Source organism: Abrus precatorius, unplaced genomic scaffold (assembly GCF_003935025.1).
Source record: "Abrus precatorius isolate BTA unplaced genomic scaffold, Abrus_2018 Scaffold2, whole genome shotgun sequence".
Taxonomy (NCBI): domain Eukaryota; kingdom Viridiplantae; phylum Streptophyta; class Magnoliopsida; order Fabales; family Fabaceae; genus Abrus; species Abrus precatorius.
Window position 1 is genome coordinate 1,388,872 of NW_020874362.1, and position 16,333 is coordinate 1,405,204.

General features: G+C 32.0%; 2 protein-coding genes across 2 annotated transcripts; both read left to right on the forward strand.

The window, feature by feature from the left end:
* Positions 1–5,775: 5,775 nt before the first annotated feature.
* Positions 5,776–6,363, forward strand: LOC113858151. Its single transcript, XM_027490646.1, has 2 exons — positions 5,776–5,863; positions 5,983–6,363. Exons 1-2 carry the CDS (start codon positions 5,776–5,778, stop codon positions 6,255–6,257), a joined length of 363 nt encoding a protein of 120 aa, XP_027346447.1. The 3' UTR covers positions 6,258–6,363.
* Positions 6,364–10,101: 3,738 nt separating this feature from the next.
* LOC113859029 lies at positions 10,102–11,419 on the forward strand. Its single transcript, XM_027491845.1, has one exon. The coding sequence runs from the start codon at positions 10,356–10,358 to the stop codon at positions 11,394–11,396; it is 1,041 nt and encodes a 346-aa protein (XP_027347646.1). The 5' UTR covers positions 10,102–10,355; the 3' UTR covers positions 11,397–11,419.
* The last annotated feature ends 4,914 nt before the right edge of the window (positions 11,420–16,333 follow it).

Consider the following 16,333-nt stretch of genomic DNA (forward strand, 5'->3'; position numbering starts at 1 on the left):
CCCTTTAAGATCTCTTATAACATATATAAGGATAAGTGGTCTGATAATGAATTGTTGACCATGTGTGCTCAAGAAGAGGAAAGGTTACTGATGGAAGAAGAGGAGAGGGTGAACTTGACCACTTCTGTGAAGAATAAAAAGAATCAAGTTAATCACAAGGGAAAGCTTTCTGTTCAGCCGGACATAAAAAATGAGTCAAAGTATTTCTTTTGTAAAAAGAAAGGACACATGAAGAAAGACTGTCTGAAATTCAAGATTTGGTTGGACAAGAAGGGTAATCTATTTGCTTTTGTTTGTTATGAATCTAATATGGTTGATATTAATCATGACACATGGTGGATTGACTCTGGTTCTACAATCCATGTTTGTAATAACTTGCAGGTTATGCAAAACCCAAGGAGGCCAGTGAAAAGTGAGCAATGCATCTACTCAGGGAGTAGGATGAGTTCACATGTGGAGGCCGTTGAGACGTGCTGTTTAACTTTAAGTAGTAGTTTTGTTTTGAATTTAGAAAAGACATTTTATATTCCTAGTTTTTCTAAGAATTTGATTTCAATTTCAAAACTTGCACCTTTGCGTTTTTCCTTTAATTTTTTGGACTCTGGTTTTACTTTATTGAATAATTCCCAAATTGTTGGTTTTGGCAAACTATGTGATGGTCTTTATTCTATTGCTTTGCAAAATAATGTCACTCATAATTATATGCACATTACTGCTGGGGTAAAATGATGTGTTGTGAATGAGGAATCCTCTATGTTGTGGTATCAGAGATTGTGACACATCTCCATTGAGAGAATTAAGCAATTAGTAAATGAAGGAGTACTTAGTACTTTGGACTTTACTGATTTTGGCACTTGAGTGGATTGCATTAAGGGTAAGCAAACTAACAAGTCTAAAATTGGTGCCAAGAGGAGTTCAAACCTATTGGAGATCATTCATACAAATATTTGTTGTCCAGACATGGACGCAAGTAGTTTGAGATACTTTATCACCTTCATAGATGATTACTCATGATATATGTATCTCTACTTGCTTCGTCCTAAAGATGAAGCATTGAGTGCCTTTAAAGTTTTCAAGGCTAAAGTGGAGCTTCAATGTGGAAAGAAAATTAAGATTGTGAGATCAGATCGAGGTGGAGAATACTATGGTAGATACACAGAGAATGGACAAGCACCTAGTCCATTTGTAAAATTTCTTCAAGAACATGGGATTGTTGCTCAGTACACTATGCCTGGTTCTTCGGATCAGAATGGTGTGGCAGAAAGAATGAATCGAACTTTGATGGACATGGTAAGGAGCAATGCAAAGCTTCCTCAATTCTTAAAGATTGAAGCACTTAAGATGGCTGTGTATATATTAAACAGAGTTCCAACTAAGGTTGTCTCAAAGACACCTTCTGAACTGTTCAAAGGTTGGAAACCTAGTTTGTGACATATACGCGTTTAAGGATGTCCGTTTGAAGTGAGAATTTATAATCCACAAGAGAAGAAAGTTGACCCTAGGACTGGTAGTGATTATTTCATTGGATATGCTGAAAAGTCCAAAGGATATAAGTTCTATTGTCCATCTCATAGCACTAGAATTGTGGAATCAAGAAATGCAAAGTTTCTTGAAAATAATTTAATTATTGGGAGTGACCTAATCAAGACACTGCTCTTGAAATAGATCATTATAAAACTAAACCCTCTGAGTCAAATGATAGATTGGTAGTCATTCATACTTCTCCAGTTCAAGAGCGTATTAGACAACCAGTTATCCAAGTTTCACAAACTGTTGAATACGATTTGGTAGATCAAGTTATTAATGAGAAGCCACATGTAAATGTTGATCAACCTATTGAGGAAGTGGTTGAACAAGTTCCTCATCAAGATAATGAGACAACATTAAGAAGATCTACTAGAGTCCAAAGGTCAACGATTTCTAGTGACTATGTGGTGTATTTACAAGAATATAAACATAGGAGCCAAAAATGATCCTGAAACGTTTTCACAAGTCATGAATTCTAAGGAATCGAATTTATGGTACAATGCCATGAAAGATGAGATGGATTCTATGACATCTAACAAAGTTTGGAATCTCGTTGAGTTGCCTGATGATGTAAAAGTCATTGGATGCATGTGAGTCTTTAAAACCGAGAAAGACGTACAAGGCAACATTGAGATACATAAGGCAAGACTTGTTGCCAAAGGGTTCACTCAAAGGGAAGAAATCGATTACAAGGAGACCTTTTCTCTTGTGTCTAAAAAGGATTCTCTTCTAGTGATTATGGCATTGGTAGCTCATTTTGACCTTAAGTTACATCAAATGGATGTGAAGACAATGTTCCTCAATAGTAATCTAGAAGAAGAGGTTTACATGAAACAACCTAAAGGATTCTTCTCTAGTAACAGTGAGCATTTAGTCTGCAAGCTTAATAAATCTATATATGGATTAAAACAAGCTTCCCGTCAATGGTATCTAAAATTTCATTAAGTCATATCTTCATTTGGTTTTGAAGAAAACATCATGGATCAATGTATATACCTTAAGGTTAGTGGAAGTAAGATTTGTTTCCTTGTTTTATACGTAGATGATATTTTGCTTGCGGCTAATAATAGGTGTATGCTATATGAAGTGAAACAATTTTTCTCAAAGAACTTTGATATGAAAGATATGGGTGAGACATCTTATGTCATAGGCATTAAGATCCATAGAGAAAGATCTCGAGACATTTTAGGTTTGTCTCAAGAGACCTATATTAATAAGATTTTAGATAGATTTAACATGAAAGATTGTTCACCAAGTGTAGCTCCCATTGTGAAGGGTGATAGGCTTGAATTGAGCCAATGTCCGAAAAATGGCCTTGGGTGGGAACACATGAAAAATATTCCATATCAGAGTAATCCAGGTGTTGACCATTGGAAAGCTACAAAGAAAGTAATGAGATATCTTCAAGGAACAAATGATTACATGCTTATGTATAGACGGACTGATGCTTTGGAAGTGATAAGCTACTCTGACTCAGACTTTGTTTGCTGCATTGATACCAGAAAATCTATATTTGGTTACATTTTTATGCTAGCTTGTGAAGCTGTGTCTTGGAGCAGTGTGAAGCAGACCTTGACTGTTACTTCCATTATGGAGGCTGAATCCTTTTCTTGTTTTGAGGCTACCTCACATGGTTGAAGAGTTTTATATCTGGGCTTAGAGTTGTGGACTCTGTATCTAGGCCATTGAAGGTGTACTATGACAACTCTGCTGCAGTATTTATGGCTAATAATAACAAGAATGGAAGTTGAAGTAAACACATCGACATCAAATATTTAGCCATAAGAGAACGTGTTAAAGAAAAGAAAGTGGTCATTGAGCACATTTATACTGAGTTGATGATTGCCGATTCTTTGACTAAAGGCATGCCACCAAAGAATTTTAAGGATCATGTAGCACGAATGAGACTTGGTTCCATGATGTAACAATCATTATGAATACCTTTATTATTTTGGATAAGACTTTTATTTAGACTGGATGTTTTCTCTTTCGTTTTGTGTACACTTTTATTTGTTTGAGAAATATCATTTAGTTTTGACCTTGAATGAACATGTGGTTTATTCATTAAGTTGAGAGCTAGTGTTGAGAGATTTGATATACTGTGATAGATAAAAGATAATACTCACATTAGAGGAACTGTCGCCATGATTCATATATATAGTTTCTTATTATAGTTGATAATGGGATTAATGGATCAAGTGGGAGAATGTTAGCAATTGACTTTTGTTTGTAGTTATGATTTTGAAGGAACATTATGTGATCACATAACCCCATTATCTACATCTGTTTGTTCCACGCAGAGGTGGTTTTTACTAACTTTTCGGAATGGACTCAATGATGGAAAGAGCCCTATATGTATTTTACTCACTCATGGTTTTAGGTCTCCTAAATCCTCTCCTCTTTTAGAATAATACACACCATCATGATTGAGTGAATGAGGATTTGGAAAGACCAAAAATTTCAATCACAAGTCAACTTGTAATGGCTGGAGGTTAGTATTCTAATTCGCTTTTGCTTCCGCATAGCCTTATTATGATTTACATTTGGCTTTTCTAAATTTACAGAGAGTTCTGGCTCTGTTTTGGAGAGAGATAAATTGTTATTGTTTAAAGACATGATGCTTTTGGCTTGTAGATTTTCAGCTTTGATACCGTAACAAGAAATGTAGAAGAGTTGATTTTATTTATTCCTCAATGTGTGTGTATATGTACAATAGTTGCAATATATGTTCATAAAGGAATTAAATAAATTTTCTAATAATAGGAGCAAATATTTCAGTTCGAAAATGGCACAAACAAATTAATATCTTTATCTTTTGACCTTCTAGTGACAATTTCATAAATTTTCTTTAGTTCTTTGCGTATTGTATAACAAGATATACGCAGAACTTCAGATAAACTATTAGTAGTGCCTTTTGTATAACGTAAATGTAATATAACTAGAATTTTATTATTTTTATTCGTAAAATGTATTATAGCAAGATAGTGAGGCAGTAATAGTTTTTGGCAATGTGACAGAGGTTGCTCCCCTTTATGTATTCATGGATGAAAAATGTGCCATATCCTAAACACGAATCCCATGATAGTGGTAAATCTTCCTTTTCTTTCTTCGTCGTTCTTTTTACTCGAAAACATATATTGCTAAAGAAATGGAAGAAAGAAGAGACAATCTATTTGAATTAAAGATTGCACATTCGTAAAGCTTTATATCTTCACTTTGGGCTTTTAGAGCCTAACGAAATAACTTTATTTGGTATTGGGTAAGTAGATTGGAAGAAGAGCAAGGTAGCTTAAGGCATTGGTTTGCTAAATCAAAATGGAGATGATCCTTCTAGATTGGGTTGAAATTTCCGTCTTTCAATTGACTCGATCTATACTGACACGTCTTTCATAATTTCATTGATAAGCATCACTAAATAAGAGTTGAGTTATATTTTTGCTTCTCTTTCTTTTCTGGTTTTTTGGATGGTAAAGGTGACCTCGAATGAGTACGCCATGGGATGTATATGCTTTGATTTGCAAGGAAAGGTCTAGAGATCTTGTTTGTTTTCTACTTTTAAAATAATTTTTTACTTTTTAAAAGTTAAAAAAAATAAAATTTGTTTATTAATATAAATTTTATTTTTTAAAAAAACATTTTTTAAAATATAATTTTTAAAAATTAAAACAAAAATAATCAAGCTTTTATTGTTATTTTTTTTTATCAATTTTTTTACATTTTTAATAATACGTGTATGTATATATATAAAGAATACATAGTTTATTTTTTTTAATGTGAGTTTTTATAACTCAAACTATGGAACTGCGTTGTTATACAGCAACCTCTGGTCAAATTTCAAAGGATAGAATAAACCATGGCATGTAAAAGATATTTAGCCGTATGTGAAGATAAAAAGAGACATTTTAACCACGAACATACGGAGCGTATTATAGCGTAGTTTGAATATTTTTATTATATTATATATTTTAAAACTCTTTTATTTAGTTTTTCAAAAATATAAAAGTTGTTATCTAAAAATTTACCTAACTTGACCCTAATCTCAAGTTGTATTTAAAGATTGACGACAAAAGTGGCCAAATTTGTCTTCATCGCAGAGAAACACACAAAGATTGACATAAATACAGGAAAAAGAGGAAGTCACAGCAAAGTTCCCTTCTTTTAATAATTAAAGAGGGATCGAGGACAAATAGAAGGTGTCAACGTTGCATGAACATAATTATCGTAAAATCAGCATAAACCAAAGAACACATGGAGGTGAGAACTACGAGGAGATTAGCTGGTTCATCGATTAATCATCTTGTGGATAGGAATAGGAAGCATCTCTTAAACTTGCCACGTGTCTCTTAAATGTCTCATGGATCACCACGTGTGTTACACTAAGCCAAATGGCACACAATGGAAAACAGAAGTGTCTTATATAAAGAAAGAGAGGTGAAAGAGAAGTGATTCTAACAGGTAAAAGAAAGATGGAGAAGCAAGGGGAGAAGGGTAGAAAGAGTGAATCAGAAAAAGAAAGCCTTGAAGGGCTTCCAATGAAGGACAGTCCCTATTTGCAATACAAGGACTTGGAAGAATACAAGTCTAAGGGGTATGGTACCCAAGGTCATCAAGAACCAAATCAAGGTCGTGGAGCTGGTGCCACTGAGGCACCCACTCTCTCTGGTGCTGCAGTTTCTTCTGAGTCCCAATTTGCTGCCACTGATGCCATTAATCGCCAAGGAGTCCCTTAATTAGCACTATCTATAGTTCCTTTGTGCAATAAGAAATCGTTTTTTTTTTTTTTGTGGTGGCTTAAATTTGCATTTAGCATACTGTAATAGCTATATAACACGTTGCGGATGTTATGGTATATCGTATTTCAATTTAGAATAAGTTTATTTTAAGGTTGTATAGTTAAATTATAATAGAGCTAATTCTGGATTCTTAATTGAAATTAAAATGTGTGGATAAATTAATTTTAATCTTAAATTTTATATTAAAATGCGTGTATGGAATTGGAGGAACCATGGTCAGTCTTCACCCTAGTGTGTTGCGGATGTTGTGGTTTTTGGTCCTCTGTTGTGTCTTCACGTATCGGAAGATGGTTTTTCAATTTTCTTCCATATATCTTTTTGGGTCAAATTTTCCTTTTTGAAATGATGCTGCAAAGTAATTCTTTCTCCCGGGGATTCTCGTTCCAGCTGTGTAGGTCCATCGCTAATTAATGATATAACTACACAAATAAAGATTTTTTGTTTAGTTCGTTTCAGCTCTTTGCGGTAATGATTATTTGATTCCAAAAGACAGAATGAATTGATATTTATATATTCAGGCACAAAGGTTGTTTATTATCTGATTGGAAATGATGATGATCTTCCATTTCATCATCTGTGTGCAAATTAACTGTTTTTAAGAGAATGAAAATAATGATATTCATTCAAGGCACTTTCAATTCATTATATATCAAAATCTTGCGATAGCTTTGGCATCTAGGATATAACACCTTCCTCCTAATAATTTTGTACTTAGATGATTGCAGAAATGCTTGAATCTACTGAGGTAGGAATTGTTTTAGGTGAATAACGATATTAAAGCTCAAGAAAAATAAATTATAATTGAATAAACTTGAGTAGAAATTCGTATTACGTCATGAAGTAAAACTTGACACAAAGCGAAGTTGCTCATAGGTAACAAGATGAGGATCCCGGTCATCCGTAAGAATGTATCACAAGAAACTGATCATGGTGGTAAAGTTACTCGTTACTTTTCATGTGAAGTCGTCGGTAATGGGTAGGGTATGGGTAGGGTACTACAGTACCATATTTTAAAAAAATACTCATACCCGGTCTCATACTCGCGTTGGTATGAATATTAATTCTCGTACCCGTACCTGGATACCTGCATACCTGTCTTGTACCTATTACTCGCGTTTGTTTGAGAAAAAAATATTTATAAAGAAACATAACAAGGTATAAATATAGATAAAAAAATAAATATTCAAAGATCATAAATGTTAAATGTATCTTAATATAATAATTTTTTAAACAAAAATTCTTAGAAACAATAAGCAAAAACTAAACATACAAGTTATTTGTTAGTAGTAATTCTATCTTGTGTGAGATTTGATTGTTAGTAATGTCAAAACGACAACGAAATAGATCTATACAATGGTTGTACCTTCGTGTAGGATCACTTAGTAACCTCTTGTGACGGCATTAACAACTAACTCTAATAAATAACATTTCATAGTTATTAAGTTTTAATAAGACAGACATTGAAAATGAGAATAAAGTTAAAGTAGAGAAGTTCAATACTAATAACAGAAAGTTGATACATAAAATATTTTTTTTAATTTTTGAATTTGAAATTGTAAGAAAAATAATAGATTTAATTAAAATAATATAATATAATTAATATATATGTATTAATACTAATATTTTTTACCTCATATACTATAAGAAAGTATTTTATCAAAAATATAAATTTTTGAAAAATTATTTTAGTGAATTAAATATTTATAATGTATATAATTTTTTAAAAAAAGAATTTGAATAAAAGATAAATAGTTACAATAAAATTTTGTAATAAAGAAATATACGTGTATATTAAAAAAATTATACTTTTTTATCTTAAAAAAATTAACAAATAAAAATTAACAATAATTTTTTATATTTATATCTTTTCAAAAACTTCTTTAAATGTGAATAAATAGTAAGAATAATATTATTTAGATTCAATAGATTATAGTTGTGCTTGTAATACATATGTTACATAGAAAAATATTATTTTAAATTAAAATATAAAAATAAAATTTAAATATTATTAATAAATAATAAGTTTACGGTAATAGTAAGTGATTATAAAATTTATAAAATATTTATAATATATTTATTATTTATCATTCACTTTATGATTTAAACATCAATATGATTTTATTAACAAAAATATTTGTGTAAAAAATATTTTATGTGTGTCATATATAAATAATATTTTAAAAAAAGTCAATCTTATATTAATTATGTAATAATTAAATTGTGTTAGCCTAATTAAATTATATAAAATAGTAAATAAATTTTTCTATTAAAAATATAAACCAAAATAAATATTTTAGTTTACTTTATTATTAAATATATTTTTATATTAATCTTATATAACTTCACATAAGTAATATAATAATACAAAAATTCAATGCATAATTATAAAATAAAGTTCAAGCATATATATATATATGCGGGTATGGGGCAGGATGGGTACTTAGATACCCATACCCGCACCCATTCCCATTAAAATTTGCGGGTTTTTACCTACACCCATACCCGTACCTGTATAGCAGGTAAATACCTTACTCATCGTGGGTAAATTTCACAGGTGCTCATTGGGTACTTTACCCATTGTCATCCCTAGTCGTCTTTTTGGTTCCAAACATGCAATTGTTTTTTACTTTTATTGTTAATTTTTTTACACATAATATTTTAGGAGAAGAAAATGGTTCCTCGCTTCAAGATACGAAAAATCATGAAATTTAAAAAAGCACTTACAAATATCTCACTGCAAAGAGATGAATGAATTTCAACTTATATTCTATCCGATACAAGACGCTATTTTACACTGTCCATCGTTTTGAGGTCAAATTCTCATTTTGGTTCAGCATTATTCTGCTCTCCAATGCTTTGTACTTTCCAGCCAACTGGGCTTTAGCCTAACACAAACCCATACTGGGCCAAAACTAAGTTGGGTTTTGCCATAACTATCAAGGAAGAAAGTCCTTGGATGAATAAAGTTAGGCCACTCATAGGTATTGTTGAAAAAAAAAAGACTTACCAGACCATATCAGATAAAGATAGTTTACAATAAAATATACCTTATCATATTGAGGGTCTTGGAAATTAATGTTATCTCCCACGGTTATTAATACAAAATACGAATATCATGAAAATTAACCTTTACCTATAATAATTTCTTGTATAATGGTTTTGGTTTCATATTTGGAGGTAGGCCAGAGTGACAAAGTACTTGGTGTGAAATGATGATTATAATATAAATTTTTAACAGTTTTTTTTTAGATAAACTTTTTTAAACATTCAATGGCAATTAAAAAAAAGTGTTGCTACCTCATGAATCATTCTTTCGATGAGGAAGGTCATTAACAAACTTTCTATTATCTTTTAGATGTACTTTATTGATAGACAAATTGTTTGTGATGGTGGTATTTAATAATTCAAATGCGTTTACTAATAAGACCAACATATATCTAACAATAAAAAATATTCAAAGTATCAACAACATTTATTTTTCCTTTGTTTTGTTTAGATAATGCAGCACGGTACCTAGTTGATGTTTCATCTCCCCATAAAATTGAATTTGAAATGTATACTACAGTCCACAGTAGTCCCCACCCGCACTTAGGCATAAACATTTGACAAAGCCACTCGCGCTGGTTCGCTCAGATTCGGGAAGAATAGCATTGTTTCTTTTAGGAGCAGAAGAATAGCATCTAAAGCGATGGTACTGGTTCCACTAGTGGCAGGCCCAACAAGTGACGCTTGCTATCTTTCTGCACTCCCAAACAAGTAAATTAAAACACTGTTTTGTTGGGTCTCTCACTACACTGGTAAGTGATCACTACCCTGTCCCATTTTAATTTTCACTTTAGTGCTGGTCAGCACCCTCTTTTAACCTCTTTTTATATTCCAAATGTCTATGTCCGTGTCACTCTGTCACCCACACTCACCCTCCTCTGTTTAAACATTTATCTTTACCCTATCATTATAAACCTTAACCTTATTCATTCATCCCTTCCCACCTCCGACACCAGCAGCTTTCAAACCTTAACCTGTTCCTTTCATTAGATGGCGACAAACAGTGTCCAAGCAAAATGGAACCGAGCAGAAGAAGAGGATGATGAAGAGGAAGAAGCATTGTCTCTTTGCGATCTCCCCGTCACTTTGATCAACCACAAGGAGCAACAAGAAAACCAACAACGCTCTCAGATCAACGAAGCAACGCAAGAAGAATTCGATTTTCGTTCATGGGGTGGTCTCTTTTCCAAAGAATCCGAAATGTGTGTCGCAGATGAAGTTTTCTTCAAAGGCCAAATCCTCCCATTGCGTCTTTCATTCAGCTCCGAAGCTGGCTTATTAACCACACCTTCTCAACATCGTGGTAAGCAATTCATCAATGAATCAAGGTCTGAATCCTTAGACCACGGTTCTGTGAGTGATTTTCAAAGTAATAATAGCAGTAGAAGCAGTAGTGTTAGAAGCCAGAACTCATCAAGTAGCACCAGCTCCACCACCACCATAACAACAGTTACACCCCCACGAATTCGAAACCAATTTCACACACACCCAAGTCCCAAACCTCAATTAAGAGTATCTACCCCAAGACAATTAGCGAGTCAAGGTAGAAAATCGTCATCAGCATGGGAAATTTTCCGTTTGGGTGTGGTCCCTGCACCTGAGATAGGGTTGCAAGACCTCAAGGTTCGTAACAGTGCAAACAAAAACTGTGTCAGTCGCAATAGTAGCAGTAACAGTAGCAGTAACAGTGTTTCCAATGCGAAAAGTGTGAAAACGAATAACAAGGGTCATCATGGGAACAAGAGCAATCATGTTTTGAAACAGTTAGTTGGCAAAGGTGGTGGTTTATTGAGTGGTTGTGATTGTTCCTTTGAAACGGTGCAATCGAACACGGTCATGATCAAAAGTGCCAACAAGACAGAAAGTACAACGCACGCCTTGAAAGATAAAGTTGTGGAGTTGAAGAAGCAGAAGCATAAGCAAAAGCAGGGAAAGAAGGTTATGTCACGTCGTCGAACGTTTGAATGGTTAAAGGAGCTTCATGCAAATGCAAGTAATATTGATGAGGAGGCTTTGTTATCAAACCCATGAAAATGAATAATCATGAGTGGTGTAGTCGCATGCTTGTAGTTTACTTTAAGATTAGATTAATTTAGATTAGATTGCCTTTCTGGCTTTGCTTTTGTTTCCTTTAATTTGAATTAAATTATAATATTCCAGTGTAGGCTCTGTAATCAAAATTTCTTACTTTCTCGTGAGGATGAGGATGTAATCAAAATTGTACTTCTTTTTTTAATTTCCCTTTTTTTGAATTAAATTGGGTTGGTGTTAATTTGGGCGTAAATCAATAATTGAAATGGACTTATTAAGATATTATTGAGAGAGATTAGTGGGCATGATGGCGTCTTAGATGATAAGCTCCACCAAAGGTCGTGAAAATTGGTGCTTATGCTTGTCATGATTGAAGTGTGAACTTCAATGCTTTGTGGTTGGTTGGGTGGAGAATGTGAAATAGGATTTGGGGACTGCACCAAGTCACGCGAGGCGAGAGTCAGAGGGAGAAAAGACGAAACGAAGATGGGAAAGCCGTGAAATGAAAAAAAGATTAGAAATAAAGTGATACGGAGGTGGAAAAGAAGGTTTTTCTTTGATTCTTGTCTTTCTCATTTCGTACTATTGTTAAAGATGTACACGTAGAAGGCCAAAAATGTTTTTGTCTGTGGTCAATGGCATTACGAAGATAGCAGTTAAATGGTTTTTGGTCATCATGCTTAAATACATAGGTCCAATCCCAAGTACCACTTGGGATTAGAAGATAATCCTATCTTATCCCCTCAGAATCTGCAATAGAGACGACGAAATTTGAGCTAAAATAAAGGGGTGGAGAGAATGTCGCAGGAGTTAATTGTTTTTAGGTTAACATATTTATTTCACAAGATCTTAATTAAATAAAAAAACATTTAATATCTTATAAATGTCAAAATTATTGAATACTTTCAGTTTGTGATTAAAGAATTATTTTTAACAATTAAATTCAAATTATTCTTATTAACCCATGCTTAAGAATAAGTTATATATTTTTTTATTTCTAGAAACTATCCTTTTCGGTTTTTTTAAAACACTAAAATTACGTTTATAATTTTTCAAAAATATTTTATCATCATACAATTTAAAAACATTGTTTTTTTACATTAAAAAGAGCATAGACATGCATGCCATGAATAAAAACAAATTAATTAGGCTTTGAAGGCTGCTTGGTTCGAAGGAAAACGAAGTTCTTAGATTTTTTTTAAAAGTAAATATTCATTTTTGTCTCTTAAATTATGTTAATTATTTTATTTAATTAAAAAATAGTTTATTTTTAAAAAATATTTTTTAATAATAACATTTTATAAAATTAGATCTTAAAATAACTTTTTTATAAAGTCAAAGATACAAATATCAATGCAACAAGCAACTTTTGCGTTACCATAAGGTCTAACTTGATAAAATGGGTTTTGAAAAAATTATAACATTAAGCAGTTAAATACTTAACGAACTAAATAACAATAATTTTGATTTATAAATATTTTAATAGTGTTAATATAGTATCTTTCATTTCGTTTAATTTTTTATCACATTACAACATCTATTATATTTATTATTTCTCTCTTTTCTTTTATTTTATATTTCTCTTTGAATGGATACACCTTGCTAGATGTCTAAAAATCATTTTTAATAAAAAATAATTTATTAAATATAATCAAACCAAGCAAAATTTTGATAAATGAAATAAAATAAAAAAACTTAAAGCTAAGTTAATAAAGAAAATAAACAAATTAATTGAAAAAACCACTAAATTAAGTTAGTGACTAAATTAGTCACTAGTCATCGAATAAAGGTGGTGGTTAAATTTTAGTTGCTTGTCACTTTAGTAACCAGATTTTTATTGGATGCTAAGTTACTAATTTAGTAGCTAAAAAATTTGATAACAAACACAGCATCATTTTATATCTTTTAAAACATTTATTTGTATAACAAACTAATATAACTGCGTACAAAAGATAATTTTAAAGAGTAATTAATATTTAACCACTCTTTAAAGGTGATTTTAGATAATAATTAGTACATAATTGTTTTCTAAAAATGGTTACATGTTAATCATCTTCTAAAGTTACTTTTTCATACAATATACTAAATGAATTGATAACTAAGAAGTTAAAGAGAAAAACATGTTATTTTTAAATACACAGTTCAATTAGTCTTCAAAAAACAATATAGAAAGCTTGAACAACATATGATGTATGGTAATATAACATTTGAATCAAAATAAATAATCTTGTTTGGAAAGGAATGATGGTCTCTCGTTGAAAAATTGCAAAGTTGATGAATTTGACAGACATTATATATCTTAGTTACCTTTATAGTGGACACCTCATTGGTTGAAGTACACAAGTCCATAACTAAACAAAACAAAGCTAACTTCCCTTCCCATTAGGCTAAGGGATTAGTATTCATAGAAATTATTATCTACGATCAAAACGAGCTCAATAAAAGCTAAAGCATACAAAAGCAAAATCAACTACTACAATGTGTGAAAGAATTATGGCCGTTTTGAGAAATATTTATAACAAAAGAAATTAGTGTTCTGAAGCATTTTGGTTGTTTTAAGAGAAAGAAATAAATAATTATTAAATTAAATATGAACACAATCACAAATTAAATTTTAACTCATGGGAGGGTAAAATAAAAAAGAAGAAAACATTAAAAGAGAAAACTAATAAAATAACAACTAAAAATCTTACTTGAATGTCTTTATTAATCTTGGATCACCAATTTCTAGTCTACTTACTCCCACGTACCTACATTAATAATTGACAACATTTACGTTATTACAGGATACATTGCTACAATAATTTATTATCAAGCGGTATTTCTCTCAAATGAAAAGCACGTTGCTTTAGTGCATGTGACAATAAGTATCTATCACAAAATAAAATGTCAAAAATTTGGTTGCTTTGCAAAAATATCTCAATGAATATTTTTCCTCTTAAAAAGGAACTTTCAATGGAGAAGTGAAAGAAAGAAGCATAGGAGCAGAGAAAAAAAAAGTTGCATGTATTAATGTGATTTTGTGGTAATATAGCATAAGTTATAAAGAAAATTAACTATGATTTGGCAAGAAAATGTTACTAAAATAAATGTGCTACTCTTCTATGATTAATCTTGAAATTTTCTCCTAGAATTGATAAGTGACAGAAAAAATACATAAAGCAACTAAACAACTCTTGTAACAAGGATTTGCGAGATTCTTAACGATTTTCATAGATATGATTATAATCACCTATCAATCACAGTCAATCATATTAAAGTTAATGACACTGTTCCTTTATTGCAATGTTACTGTAATTAGTTTCTCCTACTGCTATGTATATCTGCACTGGTTTTCCTATCAATAAAAAGTGCAAGCGTTACAGAACCTGTTATGGTACCAGAAGCTAGCTTCTTGTTATGGTTAACACTTGAAATCAAATACCAGAACAATGTGAGCAACATGTGGATCAAGGGAAGCAAGCAGCTTCTCCGTATGACTTCAATTCAAACGACAATCCTAATGGAAGATTGAAGGGACAATTAACAGCCGAAGAAAGGAAAACTTAATTAAGATGGAAGATTGGTTGACTGTCGAATCTATACTTGTCTCTTGGATAATGAATACCATAAAGCCAAGCACACGTTCTGCGATCTTTTATATGGAGAATGCCAAAGATCTCTGGAAGGACATCAAAGAAAGATTTTCGATAGTTAATGACCCAATAATTCATAAACTAAAATTAGAATTAGTGGATTGTAAGCAGAACGAACACACGGTAGCAACATATTATGAAAAATTGAAAACCTTGTGGGATGAGTTGACTGATTGTGAACAGATTCCAACCTGTGAGTGTGGAGGCTGCAAGTGTAACAGCCTCAAAATTAGAGAAGCGAAGAGACAAGGAGAAGGTACATTAGTTCTTGATGGGATTGAATGACATTATTTATGGCATCGTGCGCTCTAATCTGTTGGCAAATGATCCTCTGCTATCCTTAAATCTAGTCTACTCAACAATGATATAGGAAGAACGTGTGAGAACTATTGTCAAGCCTAAGGAAGATAAAAGCAACGTCATGGGACTGGCTGCTCGTGTAAAAGGGAGAGGTCGAGAAGAGACCCAAGACAAAACACAAACATATACTCATGTCGTAAAAGGATGAGAATGAGTGCTTCTAGGTAATTGGTTATCTTGAATGGTGAGTGGTAGACCAAGAAGTGATGAAAAATCAGGTGGCAAGGGCAAGTCCCACCAGCGTATGGCATCAGGTCAACGAAGATGGATTGGTGTTCAAGCCCATGCAGCATGCGTTGGGAGTAGTGAAGGGACGTCTATTTTCATAACAGAAGAGGCAAACTTGAGCTCCCACGTTTGATCGTTGATTAGTGGCAAAGACCTGTGGAGATGATTTACAAACCAAACACTAACGAGAATATCACAGGTAACCCTTTATGGATTATTGATACCGGGGCATCAAATTATATGACTGGGAATTTTGAAAGAAATGTGTCATACGTGATATTTGGCTGCAATTAGTGAAATTGAGAAAAAAAGATAATATAAAAAAGTAACAAATCTTTTTACATAAGTTAAAAATAATTTCTCTCTTTAAATTTTATAGAAATTAAATAATATTAACTTTTAAAAATAGATAATTATAAGTTAATTTTAACTTATATGAAGTATGAAGAGTTTTATTAATTTTTTATATTGTTTTATAATGACTTATTTACAAGCTTATCTAAATAGGGCATCGTCACATACTCAATAGGGATGTTAGATGAAGGACAAACAAATGCAACAAAAGAGGGTACAATTTTCTTAGAAGGAGGATTGGATCTAACAAATTTTCCCTGTGTGCCAAATTTGAGTTGTTGATTGTTGCCGATAAGCATCAAGATGAAGTCCACTATTATTGTGGCAAATAGATGGTTAAGATATGCAAACCTAATGGTA

Coding starts and splice junctions, on each gene's coding strand:
- LOC113858151 (XM_027490646.1), top strand. CDS start 5,776: ATGGAGGTGAGAACTACGAGGAGATTAGCTGGTTCATCGATTAATCAT. Junction 5,864..5,982: donor GCATCTCTTAAACTTGCCAC/GTGTCTCTTAAA, acceptor TGATTCTAACAG/GTAAAAGAAAGATGGAGAAG.
- LOC113859029 (XM_027491845.1), top strand. CDS start 10,356: ATGGCGACAAACAGTGTCCAAGCAAAATGGAACCGAGCAGAAGAAGAG.